The sequence below is a fragment of the Macrosteles quadrilineatus genome, unplaced genomic scaffold, assembly GCF_028750875.1.
Source record: "Macrosteles quadrilineatus isolate MER2022 unplaced genomic scaffold, UCM_ALF_1.0 Scaffold_3__2_contigs__length_128488019, whole genome shotgun sequence".
Taxonomy (NCBI): Eukaryota; Metazoa; Arthropoda; class Insecta; order Hemiptera; family Cicadellidae; genus Macrosteles; species Macrosteles quadrilineatus.
Genome location: NW_026542596.1, coordinates 68203475 through 68226240, shown reverse-complemented (window position 1 = coordinate 68226240; position 22766 = coordinate 68203475). Strand labels below are relative to the sequence as shown.

The window sequence follows — 22766 nt, the reverse complement described above, 5'->3', positions numbered from 1 at the left end:
CAGAATCATGCGTTACATAATATTTATCTCGTAATCTTTCTGACAAAATACACAAGACAGAACATAAACAATAAACAATAAACTACCTGTCAAAGTTTTGCGATGCCACTTGACTGGCTGCAGCAGCAGTCCGCAGACGACACAATGCAGCACTAGTCCAGAGAGCAGCAGAGTCGCACCTCGAGCTCCGTAGTTCTCCATGAGTAGACTGATGACGAGAGGCATGACCACAGGTCCTAGGCCAGTGATAGTCATGGCGATGCCCATAGCCATACCTCTCCGCTTGACAAAGTAGGTGGACAGGGCCAGGTGAAACGATGCCATTGACCAACCGATACCCAATGCTGATAGCAAAACAATAATTGTGTAAAGGTACACGATCACCAAGCAGTACGAAATGTCCATAAGCAATGTTTTTCAAATGGGAGTTACAGCTACACTTGATGTTCTGTAGCATAATCCAAATCATTGAGTGAAAATACCAATATATAAAAATAAAATACATCAGGCTACTTACATAGGCCTACAAATACATAAATAAGTAAACATTTTCCATAGCGCCTTTACGAGTATAGCAAAAACAGTTGACGAAACTTGCAAGACAATAAATATGATGTTTCTAGTATATTTAGCATAACACAACTATATCCTATAACACCAGTACTGCACTGCACAATAAGCATACAATGGAGGATAGCAAGGGATTATTACCAGTAATTTCTTCTTGTCGGAGGTGGGGGTTATTTAATGCATTCCGCATGACATTGAACCATGGTTAAAAGATAAATATTAAAAACCCAAAGCCCTATAACAAATAAACTTTTTACCTATTGACCTAGAGATTTACTATTAGATAATGAGAGCAACATAGCCAATGATGCACTAGAATTTAATTGAATTCAAATTAAATAATGAATATTGAAATTATATCTTGTTTTAAATCAGCAGGCCAAACAAAATATTTTTTTTCTTAAAATGAGACAAAACTCTACCTAGACGATGAGATTGAGATAGCTCCTGGTAAGAGAGAATATTTTATTGGATAAAGCCAGGGGTGCCCAGAGGGGGGGGCTGTGGCGCGTTTGCGCCACAGGAATTTTTGGGGGGGGACTTATTTTGAGATTTTTGGGGGGGATATTTTTTTGCTAGCAGTCATAATGAACGTATAATTTTGTATAAGCAGCCCAAAAAAGTGTTTCTAAGTAGCTCACTATCACCACCAACAACATTTTGCCGTTCGTAATTAAGATAGCTTCTAAGAATGGTAAAAACGGACCTTGCTAGGCAATCCTTAATATACCAGTGTCGAATTTTACTTGCTACATATGTTTTGGTGGTTATTTAACTCCACCATCGTCAGGATTTAAAAAAGATCCACTTCTGGAGGTGTCATCAGAATACGACAAACGTTATTTAATACAAAACACGAAACGATTACAGATAGGCCTTTCAATTCGTACATTGCCGTCGGCAGGACTGGAAGTAGAAGTAAGTATAGTAAACTGAATCAGGTTCAGGTTATGACGGACCGACGTGGTCTCTGGATTGTCGTCTGCGTTTTCAACAGCTGATATTGGACTATTGTAGTGACTGAGAAGAGTATTGAAAATATAATGGGATTTGTAACTAATTGAGTGTTTTCACTAAAAAATTTTGTGCTGTCAATAGTTTTATGTATATTTCAAACTCCTCAAAGTATTTAATAAATTTCCTTTTCTGCAGTAATATAGAATGTCGAGACCATCCAGCATGTAAATTGGTTATTATTATCAATAATTTTAAATGGAAAAATCAATTATGAATCCCATTATATTTTCAACACTCTCCTCCGTCCCTAGAATTAGTCCAATTTCAGCTTTTGATAACACAAACACCAATCCAGAGACCGTCATTACCTGATTCAGTTTACTTCCAGTCCTGCCCGCGGCAATATATATACACGCGTGAATTGATAGGCCTATCTGTTATCGTTTCGTGTTTTGTGTACAAACAGATTGTCTGACAAGATGCGTTTCTACCATTATTAGTCATAACAGGCAATCCTGGGGCTATCAAAATGCATTATAAGATTACTTCGTCACAAAAACCTTTTGTACTGGTGGCAATTATTAAGAGATATTGTGGGTATTTTGCCCGGCGATTTTTGTAGAAGACAGCCTGGGAGTGGTGAGCAACAAGTCTGTCTTATTTCGTGACTCTGCCTATAACTGTGAAACAATAATATACTTTTTGCCAAAGTACTATTAATGCACAAAGCTGTTTGAATTCTTAAGCCCTGTAAAAATTAACGCCACCTAATATATTGTACAGTTACAGTACTGTGTTGGAGTAGAGTAATTCACCTAGTAGGCCTATATTGTGCGTTTTGAAGACGTTGTCTATTGCAATACAAATTCTGAATTGTAAATTAATTGAAAAACTTCTAATTCGTCCATTAGTTAGATTTATATTGATGTATTGTTAAATGACGTTTCATATTAAACATTTAATTTTGATTATCAGCAAGTTTATTTTTCGTACCTGCTCAAGTTTACTAAATACTTTAAATGCTTGTTTTATGAGGTAAAGGGAAAATTGTCGTATAAATTGGTGAGGGGAGGGTAGGTTTAAATAGACGGCAGCATAAATTGGGGGGGGACTACTCCTTTGGCTTGGGGGGGGGGGGATTGCGCCTCTGGGTTTGGGGGGATGGGCACCTCTGGATAAAGCAACAGTAGGATTAAGTGTTTCAAAATAACAATTAAGTTGATATTTAACCACATTTTCCTGGAGTTTTGACATTCTGTATCATAGAGTCAAGCCACTGGAACACGAATCAATTATGTCAAACTTTCTCTAATTGACTAGGTGCCATTTGAATAGCATTGATTTAATATTCATTAACCGATTTTACATGTCAAACACATTTTAGTAAGTACTGGGTACCACAGAACATCCTTTATATATTACCAATATTGCTGTACAATATTCAAAATATTTCTTTAGCTGCAACGTGATTTTTTTTTATTCAGTGCACATTTTCTTTTGTCACCTACAATATTAATATTGACCTAAGATGTGTGGTTATTGATTAAATTTTTCTGTTTTTAATTTGTTGTCCTACCCTGTGAACTATTTGTGTTTTTATCCATCAGTTTTGATTTAGCCAATGTATGTTTTGTTGTTACGGATTAATAGTGATAAGATTATTTATTTTTTATGGTTAATTTAATGCCATGAATCATTGATGATTTATGTAAAGAATTATCTCTGTTCTGATTAGGCTTACACTAGCACAAAATTTCAAAACGTTACATCTAGTTAATAGTAGCCAGTTTATAGATAAGTATTTTTGCTACAATATCCTCTATTGTAAAATATGTGCTGCAGTTGGTTTGAAAGAGGAAATACGATTTATGCTGAAGGTAGTTTTGTAATACATTTTCATTCTATAAACTAACTACACAAGGTTGTTGACAAACAAAAATGAAACTTACAGTTTATAAGTCCGTAGAAGAGAAAGAGAAGAACAAAGCTTTTAGCAAAGCTTGTGACAAACAGACCCACAAACATCATCAAACCTCCAGTCACAGCCACCTTCCTGAACCCGAGGTTGCGAAGAATCGGCCCATTCAGCACCCCTGTAATATGGCACAAGAGAGTTTCAACCAAAGCCTTTGAAAACTTAACATGAAGAGAAATAAATATAGAAAAGTTATGGATATAGAATTTGTAACACAATAACTACCATTTTGGTATTTGTTAACTTTACCTGCACAAAACCTTGTAAAGGATAGTTGGTATTCAAAAGATATTGGAAGCTACAAAGTAAACACATGACGCGTGCAATATGAATGAAAATGTGCATAAAATGAACTTAGGTGAAAAAGCGGCCAAATGATATTCATCGAGGTCCAACAGCTATACTAGAGAGTTTTCAGCATCAGGTGTAAATTAAATATGTTGTGTAATTGCTTAAGACCTCACAGTTTTGATTGGCAACATCAACAATTCATTATTGTTTATTGGCAGTGTAATTGCAAAATGGTAGGTTGAAAAGTCTAAGGGGATTTAGAAAACAACATTTATCAAGTATTTTAATCCATTGAGCATTTGATGGAATGTTAATAAACCTTATGGATTCATTACTTACCAAGAACATATCCAAATGCAGAGTTTGTGTTAATGATGATGCTAGCATCTCTCATGTTTAATGCTGAAGAGCTAAACACATCTCTGTACAGCAATCCAAAGTTTTGTAGAATCGGGATTGTTATAAGCTGAAACAAAGTTATGGCTTTTTAGTATTGAAATGTTGCTGTTTTAGTGTTGAAATTGGCTAAAATAATTGGTTCTTAAAAATAAAATTCTCAATAATATGATAAAATATTAATGAAAGTTATACCATTTAAAGAAATGTCATTTATTTGTTATTAATTACTCCTTACAAATCCATTCTATAACTCTGAAACATTAGGGCAGATTGAAAATTGCTATACAGTAATTATTCCAGATTCCAAAAAAGGGGAAGACCATCATGTCAAAAATTATTGCCCAGTTTCTATTTTTTCTTCAAACTAACAAGTTTTTTTTTAAAAGCCATGGATAAATCAGTTATAGTTATAGAATCAATAGACAAAAAAAAAAGAAAGTGATGCTGGTATTTTGATGGAACTTTATTTGGCTTTTGATAACATTTCACATGAAAGGTTACTACAGGAACTACATTACCGGTACCTATTTATGTTTTTTACTACTTAATAGTGTTTTAGGTTGTATATCACCAATAGGCAGCAGTTAGCAGAATTCAGTCATATAAACAACACTCAAATCCTATCCTCAACACAAAACATAGCGCATGGCACCCCCAAAGGGTCCATTCTTGTACCTTTACATATTATTTTTCATGTTACAAATATGCCAAAATGTCAGAATAAATTTCTTGAAAAGGGTGTTTTATTTACGTAATCTATCAATCATAAGAAGAAATCTGATGCAATCAATCTGGAATATCCAGTCATATATGAAGACTACAAGTATTAAGTAGGCCTACAAAAAAAATGTTCACTCTCATATCCAATCACAATCCCTTTACGCGCAGAATAAGCGTTCTACTAGTATTATAACTGTGAAAGTTTGTGTGTTTGTTTGAACTTCAATAATGCTTTAACTACCGGTTGGATTGGGCCGAAATTTGGTTGGATGATAGCTTACATTCCCGATTAACATATAGACATATTCTTATCTCAAAAATCCTTTCAGGCTCCGCCCCAGTGGCCCTGGAGTTTCCCATTTTAATCTTATGTGTATTCATATCTAAGGCCCGGTTTCCCCAAAATGGTGTAAACTTTGTTTATAAAATAAACTAGTTTATTTTTAAACTCCGTTTAAAATGTGTGTTCAGTTTCCCCAACATTTTACTGGCTTCGTTTAAGATAAACGGAAATTCGAGCGGTTGGCAATCCTGAATGTGTGTTTGTAAGGAATCTTCGGTGGGCTTTGGGCTAGTGTTTCTTACAACGCTCGCTACGCTACGCTGCAACTCAGTAGAGCAGACGAGCAAAGTGCGAATGCTGCTAGAATAACATCACTGTTTAAGGTTACGTTATGTTATAAAATTGATTTTTCTTTTACAACAAGACAAATTCTGTCCATTATTTTAGTAGGCCCTCTTGTTCTTGGTAATAAAGTGTTATAATCTTCATATTCAACTGCTTCGAAAATGTCAATTAACTCTTCCATTTGAGTTAAGGCAAATACTGCAATTAATAGTAGCACAACTTACAAAAAATAAATGTACAAATAAATACCCCCGCCGCAGCAAACCTGCAGACTAAGCGAATTTCCATTTGCCTGATTGGATTTACACTAAAATGTCTCCTTAAAAATATCACATTTATTCCCTATATAAATAGAATCAGTTTAACACATACTTAGGTTTGCTGCAACAGGGATGGTAAAAGTGTTTTGTTATGTAAAATGTTAATAGTTAGTAAGAAATAAAAACATTTTCCGAATTTGGGCAAAATATGTTAATAACAAACAAACTACAACAGATTAAACTTATTCTCCATAAGAATAACATGGGAATTTTAAATTTAAAATTTTTTGGAATTTTCTCCGTAACCATTAGGTGCATTATAACGCTTCAATACACTAAATTATTTGTTTTGTTAAGCTCTACAAAGTAATTTGGAAAGAAATTGCAAAATTTTATGTTTTTTGAGTCAAAAATGGGAAAAACCACTTTTTACCCCATAAAACCCCCGTTCCCCGCGAACTCGTTCAAATAAACCTAGGTTTACACGTTTGTACCAAATTTCATCAAAATCGGATCGTTTTTGCTCGAGTTATCGCGCTAACGGACATATATATATATATATGTACAGCAATGCAGATAGATAGTATTTTTTTCAGTATTTTTATATAGTATAAGCTCACACTATTTATTAAGTACGTTTTGAACAAAATATAAAATAAGCTAAAGATAATTTAAATTTGTATTTTGATTAGCTATAAAATTGCGAAATTATCAAACTTGGATATTTTTTATTTCTATACACACAGTAATGCCTGTTCAAATGCTATTGTATACCAACTTGATGGTTGTAACACTTCAGACAGACATGGTTCAGTTTACATTCTTGTAGTAACAAATACACAAAAATATCACCCCTTATTTTTCATCGGCCTAACTTATATGAGAAAGATGTGATTTTCTTTTTGTTTCTTTCTGCACTTTACAGTTTGAAATATACGTTTCTGAAAGTGTAACTGACAAGTTTTAAGCCATATACCCCGCCTCTATTGTTGCCTAAGGATGAGTAGGCCTATAAACTTAGTTAATTAATAATAAAATGAAGCTGTAAAGGTTTGAAAACCATGAATCGATTAAAAAAAGGGTTTTAACGAAAGGGTAAAATTTTTTTTTTTAATAACATGTAGGCCTATATAACAAAACAAATACTTTTCATGCAAACCAGTGAATAAATTCATTAAACAAGGGCACGATTAAAATTAATGTAAAAAATGTTTGAAGATAGCTGGATTTAAAATTGAACTAAGTTATACACAAACAGTGAAACAGAATGGGCAGTAGTGAAGGGGGGTTTGGTTAAATGAATTTTCTGCTCATCCACAATTTAATGGTGAATGAAGTGACAGCCTTTTAATAACCTTAAAGCAAGCCGATTAATTTCCACTTGATTGTTTTGATGTCCCGTTTCCACATTGACTTGTTTTGTTACTGATAAGTTGTACATTAACAAGGTACACAAATCACACAATAATTTAGCAGTGTGAAGCTTTACATTTTTTATATTTCAAAAACCTAATACAGGTATTCTATTTATTTGCACATTTTAACTCTAAACTGCTTTACAGTCTTATGAGACTGAAGATTTCTACCTTCATTTTGACTAAATTAAGGGCAAACGATTACTTACTGACAAGAGAGGGGATAGTAAGTAAAATATGCAATACAATCGTTAACTTTTCAAATACCAGTTTTTTTAGTTAAATATTTAAATTTGAAACAGAAAACCAATTAAACTCTTTCCTGTTAAATAACAATACATTACTCAAAAAAGGCAAAATTGTGTACACATCATGATCTCGTTACTCATAATGTTAGAACAAAATGTGTATCAAATATCAACTGGGTGAATTTAACATCTCAAGTTCTTTGTCATCTCATTTAGTGTGTTGGAAAGTCTAAATGAGTTATATAAGCTGGAATTAGTCGCAAGTGCTGTACAAATAGAACTTGCAAGCACTGTATATTCTGTGGCAGAAGGCCAGGTTGAAAATAACGTTGTAAACAGTTGAAGCAGAAGGTATCATCCTGTTGTCAAACAAATGCACAAGGAGAAACTAGAGAGGCCAATGAACTGATACTCATATCACCTAGATAAGAGTCAAATAACATTTCTCAAATATTCAAAATAGCTGATCTGCATTATAAAAGCAGATGGATTTCTAGTAAAACTATTCAAACTAGTGTACATGTTGCTCGAAATAGAGCAATCGCAAACAAGTAAAGGAGTTATTTAAAAACAAATAACTTATTTAAGAACAAATATAAGTCATAAATTCCGATGAGTTTAAGAGTCAACTCAAAGATTACGTAACTAATGATAATACTCACAATGTACTTAGTTCATCATAATCAACATTTCTTGTAAATATTTTATCAATTTTCAAAAGCTGATCTGGTTTTTAGTGTATTGTAGAAAATTTTCCAACTTATAGCCGCAATAGGTTGTCCATGTTGGTCTTTGTCAATGATAATGTAGTCTGCATGGTATTACCCATTGTCGGCAGTATGTTTACAAATTTCAGTCTTTATTTTAATAGCACCAAATAACCATTAACTACCTGATTTTCTGCATAACCTCTCTGTCACAATTTTACAATTAACATATGTTCTTCTTCTCGCTTTTAATTTCTGACAACAGCTGGAGTTTCATAACAATGTTTGTTTCCCATGTTAATCTTATGGAGAAATACAAAACATGAAAGGGCCCCAGGGCCTCACTCTCTAATTATTTCCCCTAAAAGAAAGTTTCCTGCTTAACTTCACGTTACGCTCTTTCCAATGACACCAAAAACATGTCAATCAGTTCAGTAGTTTTGGAGGAGTAATTGTCACAAAACATCTGCTTGCGTATTAAATAAGTATAGATAACTATTTGTATCCACTGTAATAGGGGTTTTATTGTGTTATTTATTAATTAACTAAATTATTTATTTTTGTTTTTCAAAGGGGTTCAGTATCCTAAAAAAAATACTTTAATAACCTAAAGTGGGTTCCAGTGATTTTTTTGAAGAAATCCCTAAAATAGGCAGATTAAAAAACAATACCCCCACAGCAGCAAACCTGCAGACTAAGTGAGTTTCAACTTGTCTGATTACATTTTTACTAAAATATTTCCATAAATAATACATTTATTCCCAATTGCTGCTACGGGGAAGGTGAAACGTGTTTTTTGAACATAGGTCAATAGTATAGGATGAAATAAATAAATTTGCCAAATTTTATCAACATATATCCATAAACAAGTAAACTAAAACAAATTTCATTTTCTCCGTAAGAAGTTTGAATAAATGTAGGTTTACACGTTCGTACAAATTTCATCAAAATCTGATAATTTTTGCTCAAGTTATCACGCTAATGGACATATATATATATATATATATATATATATATATATATATATTTATATATATTTATATAATATATATATACATGAATTTGAATGGATGGAGTTTTTGGCCTCTGGGGACCTGAAAACTAAAAATAAATTTGTGGCCGGGTCTAGGTCTTACAATGAGACCTACGGTAATAGCTTATTCCCTATATGGGAAATTTGATTTTTGACACAACAATTACTCTTGGGCTATAACTAACTATTATAACGATATTATAATTTAATTCTGTAAGTGATTTTTTTAAATTAAAATTGTGATAGTTTTACAGCTAGAAGGATGATGGGAGAAGGCTCAGATTAAAGTTCTTAGTCCCAGGGGGTCAGGAAAAATAGCAGATTACGTCCAAATATACTAGAAAATGAGAAATAACAAAATATGATTATTCTAGCTATTTGGTTAACCAACATTTTATATAATCAAAGTTCAACTTTAGTAGGCTTTGTTCGATTTTGTTTTCTAGCAGTAACAATGTGATATATCTACCAATAACAGTTTTCTTAGAATTGATTTTGTAAAATGTAAAAACATCCTAAACATACATACTTCGTCAACAAATTTTATTTAGTTAACCAACTTCTGATGCTCTGTAAAATAGGCTACTTAAACAAGATAATGGGCCATTGTTATCTTATGATAGTGAGTGTTATCTTTAAAGACTATTTGCCATGCTATGTCTCGACAAGATACCAGTTGAGATACTGTATGCTAAATATTCCAAAAAAGCCTAATAAGTTGTTATATAATTACTTTATCAACTAATCTTACTGAATTCCTTAACTATCTACTGAAAATAAGATTGAGAAAATACACAGCTAATTCCAACAGTAAAAATATTCTACTGTGAATCTAAACTATAGTTGGTGTCAGGGCTAATGCAAGGACCGTGTGCAACATGCGGCCGCATGGGGCGACAACAAGAAGAGGGCGCCGACGCGCCAGGCAAAAACCAGGCTGTAATGAAACAGCTGGTCTTAAGTCAGTATAATACCATTGACTATTGGATGCTGAAGATATTGTATTGATAGTCAAAGATAATACTAAATAAGACATGGTCCCATTCAATAATTATGTACAATTCACACTTTTCCACGGTCAACAAAATTAAAGTTTTCTTGGACGGCTGAACATAGGCTACTGGTGTTAAATTAGTTGCATTTGCTGGGATCTAGGCCTTAAAATTTTATTTAAAACAAACTATTTTTCCTTTTAACCGTTATTACCCCATCTCTTAACAGTACCATTATTAATTTTAAATAGAGAACATAATATATAAACTGATTCCTATAATATTTTAAAACCCAAACAAACTCCACACTCATTCTTTGCTCATACAGGAGCCTACATTTAGGTCAAAATTTGGCAAATTTGCCCAGTTGCGTTCCCATCTAAGTAATAAAACAGCTGGGTGAATTATGCAATTGAAACGACTGGGCATTCTGAACATTAAATTAAAAATGTAAACAAACTAATTTACAATTTATTTAGGTTTTATGGTTTGAATATACAATTTTAAGCCAATTTGCAAATTTACAGATAAGTTTTGATATTACAATATGTGAGGGTGAGTCTTAAAACAAACAAAACCATTTACCAGAAAGAATTTTTCTCATGTGGCTTAGTAAATATATGGATCTATAAAGAAAATATTTAGCCAACATTTACTTTTACTTTTGTAATCTTTTATCAATTTTGTATAATTTTTTTACTCCATCTACTTTGCATACAAAATGTATATAGAACATTTGACAATGTATTAACCTTTTACTTAAATGGTGTGTGTTATATATAGGGGGTGGGGAGGCTGTATAATGAAGGGACACCAAGAATGACTTTTGCATGTTTGGGAAAGGGAATGTTGCTGAAAGTCAACAGTCCCGGAAGATCAAATAATTTATACCTGTGCCGCTAGGTCAAAAACTACAATGTTTGCAGTGTCTGTAGATCAAAAATCCCAGAAAGTCAAATAGTACAGTCCGGGCTAAAAGTTTAGTCTATGTTAAAGCAATTGATTTATTGGGAATTTGACCTAATGCAACAGCAGGTTTAATATAACGAAATACGGTAAAATACAAGTTCAGTTTCGCTGAGTCAAAAGTGCCGGAAGATCAAAAGCAATAAAAGTGAACGTCGATTCAGTGTAAAGTAGACCTCCTGCAACGCTTACTACACCAACAAAACTCGCTTTTAGTTACTTCGTGTTTTGTCATAATTAGAATAGAGCTAAAATTATCATATTTGGTACATAGCTTATTTATTAATACTTCTTGCCAACTGTTTGGTCAACACTGTAAATAGGTATAGTTTATGTAATGAAAAGCCTTTCGTCAAAATTTGTGGCATAAAATACACGCAAGGACGATCTGAACATTTCTGGTTATTATATACGTTTGTAAAAGGAGATCCATTTAATTGTAGAACTATTTTATGAGTTATAATGTAGTCTACATATAAACTGTGTAAATGTATTACGCCACGGAAGGGTTGAAACCTGTCCAAACTATCATATATATTATTATAACGTAAATGGGGTTTTTTCACGATTCTGAATCAACCAGTCGATGGATTTTCATTAGTTTTGTGTTGAAAGAAAGACAATTTTGAGAAATAGATAATTTCAAAGCCATAATTTAAAATTAGTGTCCCAGTTTTTTATAAATTAAGTTTTAGTTTTTAAAAAGTCTAGCAGCCGATGCTAACCTTCTCCAATTAGTCAATGCTTCTAGCTAGCTTTTAGTACAATATAATTTGCTTAACATAACAGCTGTAACATTCAGCATTTGTGACACAAATTCAGCATTTGGAAGAAAATTCAAATACATACTTATGGTTGACTTATTTATACTATGTATGTGTAATGCTGACCATTGATACATTTAATTCTTCGGTACGAGGATGGCAGATTAATTAAATGTGCATAGTAAAATACAGTAGTAGGATGTTCAAATTATTTTTTAAAGTATTCTTTGTAATCATCGATTTGTTTTAGTCCAATATAATTTGTTTTAACTAACAGCTGGTTGAATGTGCTATGTATACTTATAAAAGGCAAAGCCCTCACTGACACACTCACTCTCACTCACTTATCATCACTAATTCTCCCACTTCCCATTTACCTAGGAGGCTGAAATTCGATACACCGATTCTTTGGGCATTAAATAGGAAAACTGAGTAATTTTTATTATGATAGGGCATTCGAGCTTCGCCCCAGTGGCTCTGGAGTTTCCCATGTTAACCTTATGATTTTTCATATTTAAAAGGAATTAATGAATCATAACAGCTGTGTCAATTTAACAATTTATGACAACAGCTAATTTGCAACCAAAAGCTGAGTGGGCTGTACCGAAACTGCCACGACGTTTTATGATCATAATCCATACCGAAACTGCCACGCCAATTAGTGAGGATTATAAGGGTGTTTTTGAGAGGGCTAGAAACACTGAAACTGCCACGGTGGATTCCTCAGGAAGGGGAGGTCGGTTTGGCAACGTGTAGGGAGAAACGGGAGTGTGAATATCCCTCACTCATCACAGTGACGATTTTGAAACACAACACTTTACTTTTCTCATAACTTAGTTAAATGCTTTTCATGTTGCTACTTAATATACTAACTTTGGCCATACTAACTTTGTACTTATTTAAATCAAGTACCAATCAAAAAAGTCATTTAACGACCGATGAAGGCAGAAATATGACATGTTCAATAACATGTTCTAAAGGATTAAGATTGCAATTGAATGTAAAATTTTTCTTACTAAATGTATTATAAGAATGCTCTTAAAACGTTTTAGTGAATTACTGGCGTTAAAGAACTCGATAAACACGTCATATTTTATCATTAGATTTGAGAGCTACATATCTTTTATTTACTAAGTTTTAAGTTTATAAATACACCAAGGTGTAGGTAGGCATCGTCAAAATTGCACAGCAAGAAACATAATCTAATGCACATAATAGGACAACAGGATACGTGTCCTGAAGTATAAATAAAACACAATTGTGATAAATATGTTGATCATATTTGGCGAATTTATTGATTTCATCCTATATACTATTAATATTTTGCAAAAACACTTTTTAACCTCGCCGTAGCAGTAAACCCCAGGTATTTGTTAAATCTAATCTTATTTTAATTGGGAATAAATATGTCTTGTTTATGGACAATTTTAGTAAGAATCCAATCAAACAAATTGAAATTCACTTAGTGTGCAGGTTTGCTGCGGGCTGTGGTGGAGGTGATGTATTTAGAAATGAGCTGGGAATACCATGAAAACATGCTTTTCAGCAATGAGTTGGAAATACTGCGCGCACTGCATTCCAATTGTCTTAGGAATTGGCGTCGAAGTATGAGATCCTTTGTGATGACTAGAATACACAGAATTGAGTTCGAGTCTGTCCAGATTTTGTTTAGTACGAAATACAAATAAAATACATGACTAGGCCAAGAAATATACAGATACAATTATACTTATACTTGTATACATAGGGCGAATAATGTGCAGGTTTACATTGGGTAATACCAGATAAAAACTTTATAATTGATAAATATACATTTTAGATACGGTTGATAAAAAATAAATCTTAAATAGCCTAGGCTACTTGTTCATAGACACCTAATCCTGCCAACCTAGAAACCGGGAATAGCGCGTGAATTTTAATTATCAGGAAAAAGTCCATGAGTTGTATTTGAATTTAGTAAGAAACCGGGAAATAAAAATGGTCAAATATTTGCCGTAAAATCCACCCGAAAACACTGAGTTTATACGTTTTGCGTAATCGAAAAACGCCATTGCGAGAAACTACTGTAGAAATGACCACGGACATTGCCGCAATATCGATAAATCATCACACACTTAGCCGCAAGAGCAAGATGATCATTAATTTTTCGCCGATCGTGAAAAATAGTTACGGGTGTTAAAATAATCGCTGGAGATGAATACGAATGTCACCACAATTGTGAAATCATTACCGGTCATCATCATTGCGGTCGTAGTTTACCATCACAGTTATATCTGCGTTTGATCGCGAGAAATTATCACGGATTTGGCCGCGATCGTAACATACGATCACGGATGTTCGTTAAAGTTTCTTACGACGATTCTCCATGTTTAATTAGAATGAATTGAGACTCGGTCTCGGTGTATGTTTTTGCATATTTATTTAGTAATATACCTCAATTATAAATTTTGTTTATTCACATATACAGGGCTGTGCAAAAGTATGGACATCGCCAATTAACTTTTTAATGGGTTACGCCAAGAAAACAAATCTCTGTACGTCTCTATGGCACGCAAGTGAACTTTTAGTCGTATTCAAATTTTGTTCTTAAACCCAAAATGGGTTATTTTGGTGACCCCATTGAGTGACACCTCATATTAATAGGCCATTTGTCGAAGAAATATATATCGAAGAAAGAATATCGTCAAAAGCTTTTCCCCAAGTAAAAATATACCCCTCAATATCCCTTGTTAACGATTTTATGAGTTGCAGCATGATAAAAACTGTACCTTTTTATGTACGCGTTAAAATCGTTTCAGTTACTGTTACTCGTTGTTATATATAATCTGTGAAGCATTTTGCTCGACATCCTCTCCGATTTTTTCTCTAGCAATACCACTTATTTACACCACACTTTGTATAACAAAACGGTAGCCGTCTACTAACAACGCCACGCCTCTTCTCTTAGTTTTAAATACCTTATCCTCCATCGAAAGACAATCAACTAAGTATAACTAACACACCAACACCCTTACTACTAACTCTCTGAAGGATGGTACAAAACTGTTGAGAAATACCGAATTTGAAAAATATTACATGAGTCAAGCTAATAGGAGGGCATTCCACTGAGATTCCACGTGACCACCCCTCTGCAGGGCATGGAGGTTGGTACAGTATTTGTAGTTCTGCAACCTAGCGTCTTGGGCGAATAAAACTATTTTTTAATATTACAGTTTTACAGTATTATATTGGTATTTGATCACCTCTAGTGTAATTAAAAGCGTTGAACAGATCATATAAAATGTAGTGTTATATAAGTGGTAAATGAACATAAAACTTGTTTCTTAGTAGTAAATAATTATTCATTAATGTAAATATATTCTCAAGAGACGGAGTAAATACTTATAAAGTAAATACTCTAACAGTCGTAACACCAAAAACTTAAATTGACATAAAAATAACTCCTAAAATTTAAATACGAAAGGGCAAATCAATCACTTATTTTTCCAATCAACGTATTATTGTGAAAGAAATTAAAATGTTAACACAGAAATGGGAATTATGAGTCTCCCGTTTCTCCCCGTCTATCTGGGGAATCCGCCGTGGCAGTTTCAGTGTTTCTAGCCCTCTCAAAAACACCCTTATAATCCTCACTAATTGCCGTGGCAGTTTCAGTATCGAGCATGATCGTAAAACGTCGTGGCAGTTTCGGTGTCCCCGCTGAGTGAGCGTTTCGAACGAACTTCAACCTGGAGGTGAGCTAACCCCAAGGCAAGTGAGCTCAGCGAACGAGCTCCAACCTAAAGGTGAGAGAGCGTAGCGAACGAACTTCAACCAGGACGTGATTGAGCCATGCGAACGAGCTAATCTTGAAAATTAATCAGTTTAACTGGGCAAAGCCAGCGGGTACAGCTTGTTATTCTATAGAATTATTAGGTTTTTAGCGAATTTCGCATATAGGGAATAAGCTATTACCGTATAACTCATGGGAACACCTGGACCCGGGACCGATGTAATTTTTCGTTTTGAGTCCCTAGAGGCCAAAAACACCATCCGTTCAAATTCATATATATGTAAGTGTATAAGACATTTTGGGGACTTGACTTTTTCGGGACTCGAGAATTTAGTACTTTTCGAGGACCTGTGCAATTTATTCCATTCCAAATGCAGCGCGTTATCGATCTTCACCCTTGTGTGGGCCTCCCATTCACTGACGGAATGTCTCGTGGCGTATGACCACCGGATATAAATAGTCACTTTAAGGCCGGGGCCACACGTGGCGGATCGTCCGCGCGGCTTATGATCGTACGATCATAAGCCGCGCGACGATGTCCCGGCCACACGGAGCGGATGAACCGCTTCCGGTTGAGGTTTCCCAGCCTACGTAGTACAAGTACTGTAAGATTAGAAAATGGTTTAATTCACTCGTTCTCGTTGTAGTCATGGACGAAACACTTATGTTAGTTTGTGCATTAGAAGCGTGTGGTGAGCTAGAGCCTAAGGTTAACCGAAATCATTGGGTCCATCCTTTCATAACCGATAAACCATTTGTGTTCCAAACCTTTTACGAGCACATGCGAAACCATAGTTCGGAGTTTTTTTTTTTTTTTTTTTTTTTTTTTTGTTACTATAGCATCGTTTGACGAGCTACTTCAATTGCTTTGACCGCATATAACTAAGGAAGATACACTCATGAGAAATGTACAACGTGAAAAACAAAATGATAAATCCCACATTGTCTTTAACAAGTTCTATTAATTTGCCTGTATCGACACCTATAAACCGAAACGCACAAGCACAAACTCAAAAAAACAACTACAAATGCTTAAAAATGAGCTCCAACCGCGCGGACAATCCGTATCGTGTGGCCACTCTCATAAGACTACGTGTGTCATCCCCTCCAACGCGGCTTATGATCGCGCGGACAATCCGCGACATGGCGCGGACAATCCGCCCAGGCGGCTTAGGATCGCCCCGTGTGGCCACTCTCATTTGATTCAATGTGTTGTCGGACCACGCGGATCATTTGCGCGGATCGTCCGCGCGGATGATCCGCGTCGTGTGGCCCCGGCCTAACACTCACTTATCTCGTTATTTTTTTCAGCATATTCGTTGACCCGTCTGCAGGTCTTATGTTGATGGGCTGTCAGAGCGTCTGTTGTAATAACTGGAATTCCTTATGTATGTTTGCTGCTGATTACGGTGAAGTATTGTTAGAAATTCCACCTAATCTTTTAAAGTTACCCATTAAATTCATAGAAATAATAATATTTAACTGTTTGACGAATACCCCTATTGTATTCAAAATACTCAACGGCCCAATCCAATGTCACGTTTCGTATTTTGTATACTACCGTTAATTACTAGACTTAATTACTAGCTTCATTCCCACTGTTCTTGTGAACTTAACTCTAGATCAGACTGTTGCTTCATCCGCTTCTTCATCAGTTAATTTTTCGTCTTAAAATCTAAAAAATATCTTTTTCGTACCTATGTTATCACCCACGGGATCTTTGAATAATTTTAGGCTTAACTGAATCTGAAGTATGTGGTTTGGTGGTTGATCATTGTAATGAATTATATAAGATTAACCTGCATTACACTATCGACAAATTAACTATCAAATATTTATTAAAACACTGAAGCATACTGCAAACGCTGAGTCATACTGCAGCAAAAACAGCCGTATTTAGTGAGCTTAAAGTAGGTGTTTTCACTATTTTCTCCCTAGGAAGTGAAAGTCAGCTGATTTAAACTCAGTTGTGAGCTTCGATTGTATGCAATCGCATGTATCGAAAGTATGTATAATTTTTTTCACCACACTATGATGTTTTAGTGGTTTTACATACGTTAATTGGTGGCTGAAAGTTACGTTTTGCTGGCCATGCCAGCTGTCATCGTTATTCGGGGACCGAGCAGGTCCCTAGCAGCGACCACAGAATTACAATTTTAATTTTAATTCTGTGGTCGCTGGTCCCTAGGGCCGCAAAATTAGCTGCCCGCTTACTTACTTAAAACATGAATGCATATTAACTACACAATCAGTATCCATAGAATTATTTTATTGTCACCGTTGCCTAGCAACTATTTATTTTTATTTTTGCTGATTCCTCGAATTATTTCTTCACATAACCTTAAAGTTGTAGTTGTGTTGACCATCAGTGTGCATTATTATAGAGGTGAATAGTGGCAAAAGGGTATAGTGTGGTGCAAAATAGCGTTCGTACCACGGACCGAAATGGTTTTGCAGCTCTCGATCGAGACGAAGTCGAGAACTTAAAAACTATCTCGAGTCTGCAAAACCTTATTTTTGGCCCTAGGTACGAAATATACTATTAAATGGGTTGTAGCTTAATCGGGTTTCAACTTTATTTAATTTACAGTCTGTTTCAAAAGTAGAAAAATAAGCAAATACATTAACAATAATACAACGTTAAAAGTATAGTGATTTACCACTCTCAACACTAGCTAACAAAGATAATTTTGATAACACAGCCGAATCTGAATGGGAGGTTTAATGTCGTAAATGGTGTTGTGATTGTCCAATAAATTTAGTGCAAGATGAGAGCTCGCCTTGTGGTCGGAAACTTGACCAAAAGTATGTATTTTTCCAACTTATCTATATTTACCCTATGCTATAAATAAGACATGTAAATGGAATTTCTTCTATTTGGTTTTATTTTCTGTTTATTTCGTTACCTACATGGCAACCCATACGGCCCAAGTTATTTTTTTAATTTTAAATTCGTTTCTTGTGTTTATTTTTGAGCCTATTTTATTTTATAACGGGATTCATCACAACTACAGGAAAATATCTTTCATTTGGTACCAACCGCGTGTAATTCGTTCCAGTAGTATGGTCAGGCTAGCTGTCATAAGTTTTGCAAAAGTTGTTTTGTATAAGACGATTTTGAATGATTTTCCAATTTGATAATATTTTTTCACTAGATTTTGTAATTTCTTCTTTGACTTTTCAAATTCTAAGATTATTATGAAGTGTTCTGTTAGTAACAAACCAAGGTGCGTTGACAATTTTACGTAGCAATTTTGATTGGTATCGTTGAAAAATTTCAATGTTTGATGTACTTGATGATCCCCAAAGTTGGTTCCCATAAGTCCAAATTGGTTTTATAACTTTTCTGCAAAGTAACATTATTTTGTGTACTAAGTTTTGATTTAGATCCAAGAAGACAATTAAGCTTAGTTATTTTAAAATTTAGATATTGTCTTTTAGTCCAGATATGTGCCTTCCAATTAAGCTTTGCATCTAAGTGCATGCCCAAGTATTTTATTTCTGTTACTTTAGGGTGGTGAATATTGTTCATGGATACTGGAGGACATGTAGCCAGATTTAGGGTAAAAGTAATGTTTTCTGATTTATTTTCACTAATTTTGAACCTCCATGTTTTAAACCAATGTGAAATTTCATCCAAGTTTAACTGTAAATTTGCTGTAGTTTGAACCGGTTTGTCGTGGACAGATAAAATGGTCATATCATCCGCAAATGTGGCAACCATAGTGTTTACAATTTCTGGTAGGTCCGATGTATAGGGAATATACAAGTATGGTTCAAGTACGCTTCCTTTGGGGATTCCTGATTCTATAGGGTAAAGGTCAGTTAAATAATTTTGATGTTTAATTTGGAAAGTTCTGTTTGTAAGATATGATTTTTAAATATGAAAAACTGAATGGGGTAGCTAAATGTGGCATTCTTGTCAATAGTTCGATATATCGATGGTAATATACACTAACACAATCGTAATAAACGAAATAATTTAATTATATTTACTAAACAGATGCTTGTTTGCATTAGCAAAATAAATAACAATTTAGAAGTCATTTTGAGAAGTTATCTTAGTATTTCTGTTAAAGAAATGACATTTCTTCATAATCTTAACATCTCAAATTACTTTAATACTTTCTTCTGAAATGGCTACCATACTAAATTCAAACTCACATAACAAGAAATTAAATAACATCTGAACATAAATTAAAAAGTTTTACACCACAATTATAAAACAAATGTACGATTGCTCTTGCTCATTCTTCATCAGATTAGGCATAGGCACGAGACCCTCCTTCATTGCGCAGTCTGTAGTCTTGGAGATAAGAGAGATATGCGGTAAAGATAAGGAAGAACTGGAAAGGTCCGTTGTGGGTTTGCAATATTTATCTCAAAATCCAGCGCAAGGTTAACTAAATTTTGGAATTAGGGTCTGAATACGTGATTGGTGAAATCCAGGAGGCAATACTGAACTTGCACTACTTATGTTTTATCGCATTTTTTACCTTATCTACCAAAATTATGCTATTTTCCTTTGGCACTTTAGGGGGAAACGACTGTTTCACCCTGAAAATCACGTTTGGAAATCGAGAAAAGCTTTAGAAATCGGCGATTATAAGCGCTCGAAAAATCTTTTTTTCTTTTAATGGAAGCCTATTTTTTATTATTCGAGTCATTTCAAACTTCTTTTCCTCTTGCACTTTTTCAGCAAACACATATTTCACCACGAAAAACACGTTTGAAAATCGTTAAAAGCGTTATAAATCATTAATATCGCCACATTTGATTGGTAAGTGTCAATAAAAGAGTGTAAAAGAGTCCTTGGAGCCTAGACGTTGTAACTCATAAAACAATGTAAGAACTACAAAGACAATTTATAATTTAACAATATACTAGATATTTAAATTACAATCACTCTGATGTTTGAAAAAAATATTTTTGGACTGTAAATAAATCTCCAGCTGCTGTCTGAAATTAACGTAATTAACATCGCTCTTATGGGGGACAAATCCAAGATGGCTGTTAGCTTTCATTGACTCCACTGGAGAACAATAAAAAACTACAAAGAACATTTCTAATCTCACACTATACTCGATGTTAAATTATAATCACTTTGGTGTTTGAAAAAATATTTTTGGACGATAAATCGCTCTTCAGCAGCTGTTTGAAATTATCCAAAATGGCCACTAGCCTCCAAGGACTCCCTAAAATAACCTTTAGCTGAGCTCCTCAGCCCTAACCTAAGCTGGGTTTACACAAAATCGGTAATTTTCGGCACTTTGCTGATCTAAGTATGGGTTAGGTTAGGTTAGGTTAGAGTAAGCTACGTTGGATTACTTTGGTTTACCCACAAATTGGTAATTTTCGGCACTTTGCTATTTTTTAATAAGTACGGTAAATTAATAAGTACGCAATTAATAAGTACGGTAAACCATATTACTGCAGAGGCCGGTCTTTATAAGTTATATTGTCTATGAGAGATTTATTTTGGACCTATTTGCATAAGTATGGTGATGTAAATGCAGTTGTCCATCGTATTTATAATCATCGATCAGTCTAAGTTTTATTTTGTCAATAAATGTAAATATCCTTTTTGGTTAACAAAGGATGCAACCGAATCTGTAAATTAAGACAAGTATGCGAAAAACTTAAGTTTTCCAACCACCATTATTGCCTTGTTTACAACTATAAAATCGGAAGTAAAAATAACAATTAGGACAGCGTATACTAACTATTTGATTTTTGTTGTGAGTTGTATACAATATCACTTCTTTTTGAAATTATGTCAAGTCCAAGAGACATACATCTAGTTTTGTATTAAAGTCTTCTGTCAAGAACTACACGAATGTAAATGTTACTGTGGACAAGTTAGCTGAAACATTTGCAAATAGGTGTAATAAATTTAAGAATATTGTATTAGTAAAAGTATCATATACATTTGTCATTGATATCACTGTATTAAATAATGTATTACCTAATTATTTGTAGGGAGTAAATTAGTTAGTAGACTATCTATTAATCGATTTGCAAGGTACATTATGAATATTTCATAATGTAGCTTGTAAATCGATTAATGTATTTAAACCAGACGCTCGTCAAATAATGCAGTTCAAGGCGGAAATGTAGTGAGGGATACATCAGGATTAGAATGTGAGTTACAGAACAAGAAACTGATGACAATAGTTGGAATAACTAGTCAATGTCAACGCACTCGATAAAAGCGCGGGATTAAAAAAGGCGCGAATATGTGCAAGTACTACTGTATAACCAGCGACAACACCTATGTAAAACCAGACATAAGCTATATTGCAACCAGGCCTACGAAAAAGTCAAACTATGTAAAGAATGAATCACTGAATATGATTAGACGAAATCACAGAGGTACAAACTATGTTAGATATTTACGTGGTAAAGGAGTGTAGTTTCCTGATAGGTCTAAACAACGTCATCAGTTACCAAATCAATTATTTTTACTAGTTTTAGTCATACAATTGTTCTCATTTAAACTTGCGCTATTATGCTAATTCAACCTAGGGCAGATGTAGTTCCCACAATATATCTATACTTACACGAGGAGAGCGTGGTTTCGGTGATTTTGTAAAGTAAGAAATAATAGATGTAGAAAGAAATGTGTAGATTTTGAACTTTTTCTGTTTTCATTGGTTTTCAATGATTCATTGATCATTGATTGGTGATCTGTATATTCACCTTTTTCTTGTCCTTAGATAAATTAAATTAGATAAATTAAAAGTCCACTCAGCAGTCGCATCGTACGATGTAGTTCTTTCCATGCGTTGCGAAATGCTAAATTTGCCGTCCTCTTCAACCCAAGTTATCTACTGAACCACTGATTGTAAAAAATTCAAAAAAATATATTTTACTCATCACACTTTTGGCTACAACTTTGCCACAGACAAAACCTCTCTAACCCAAAAACAACAAAAAATCTCGCATGCTAACTTTTTCATGTTAGAAATCACGATTTAAAACTATTTTACCATACAAATCATTTTTTATTAATTAGATCGGTAAATAGTTTAAAGTTCCAACAAAATAGTCATCGAGTAGGACTAACCAA

General features: G+C 34.1%; 1 protein-coding gene across 1 annotated transcript in view; it reads right to left on the bottom strand.

The window, feature by feature from the left end:
* LOC128989585 (monocarboxylate transporter 12-B-like) overlaps positions 1–22766 on the bottom strand; it is a 62174-nt gene that overhangs the window by 25113 nt on the left and 14295 nt on the right. Inside the window, exons 3-5 of the mRNA XM_054411501.1 lie at positions 4133–4259; positions 3477–3620; positions 87–344 (exon numbers count right to left, since the gene is read on the bottom strand). Coding sequence (XP_054267476.1) covers positions 87–344; positions 3477–3620; positions 4133–4259 — 529 coding nt within the window. The remainder of the gene's footprint in view (positions 1–86; positions 345–3476; positions 3621–4132; positions 4260–22766) is intronic.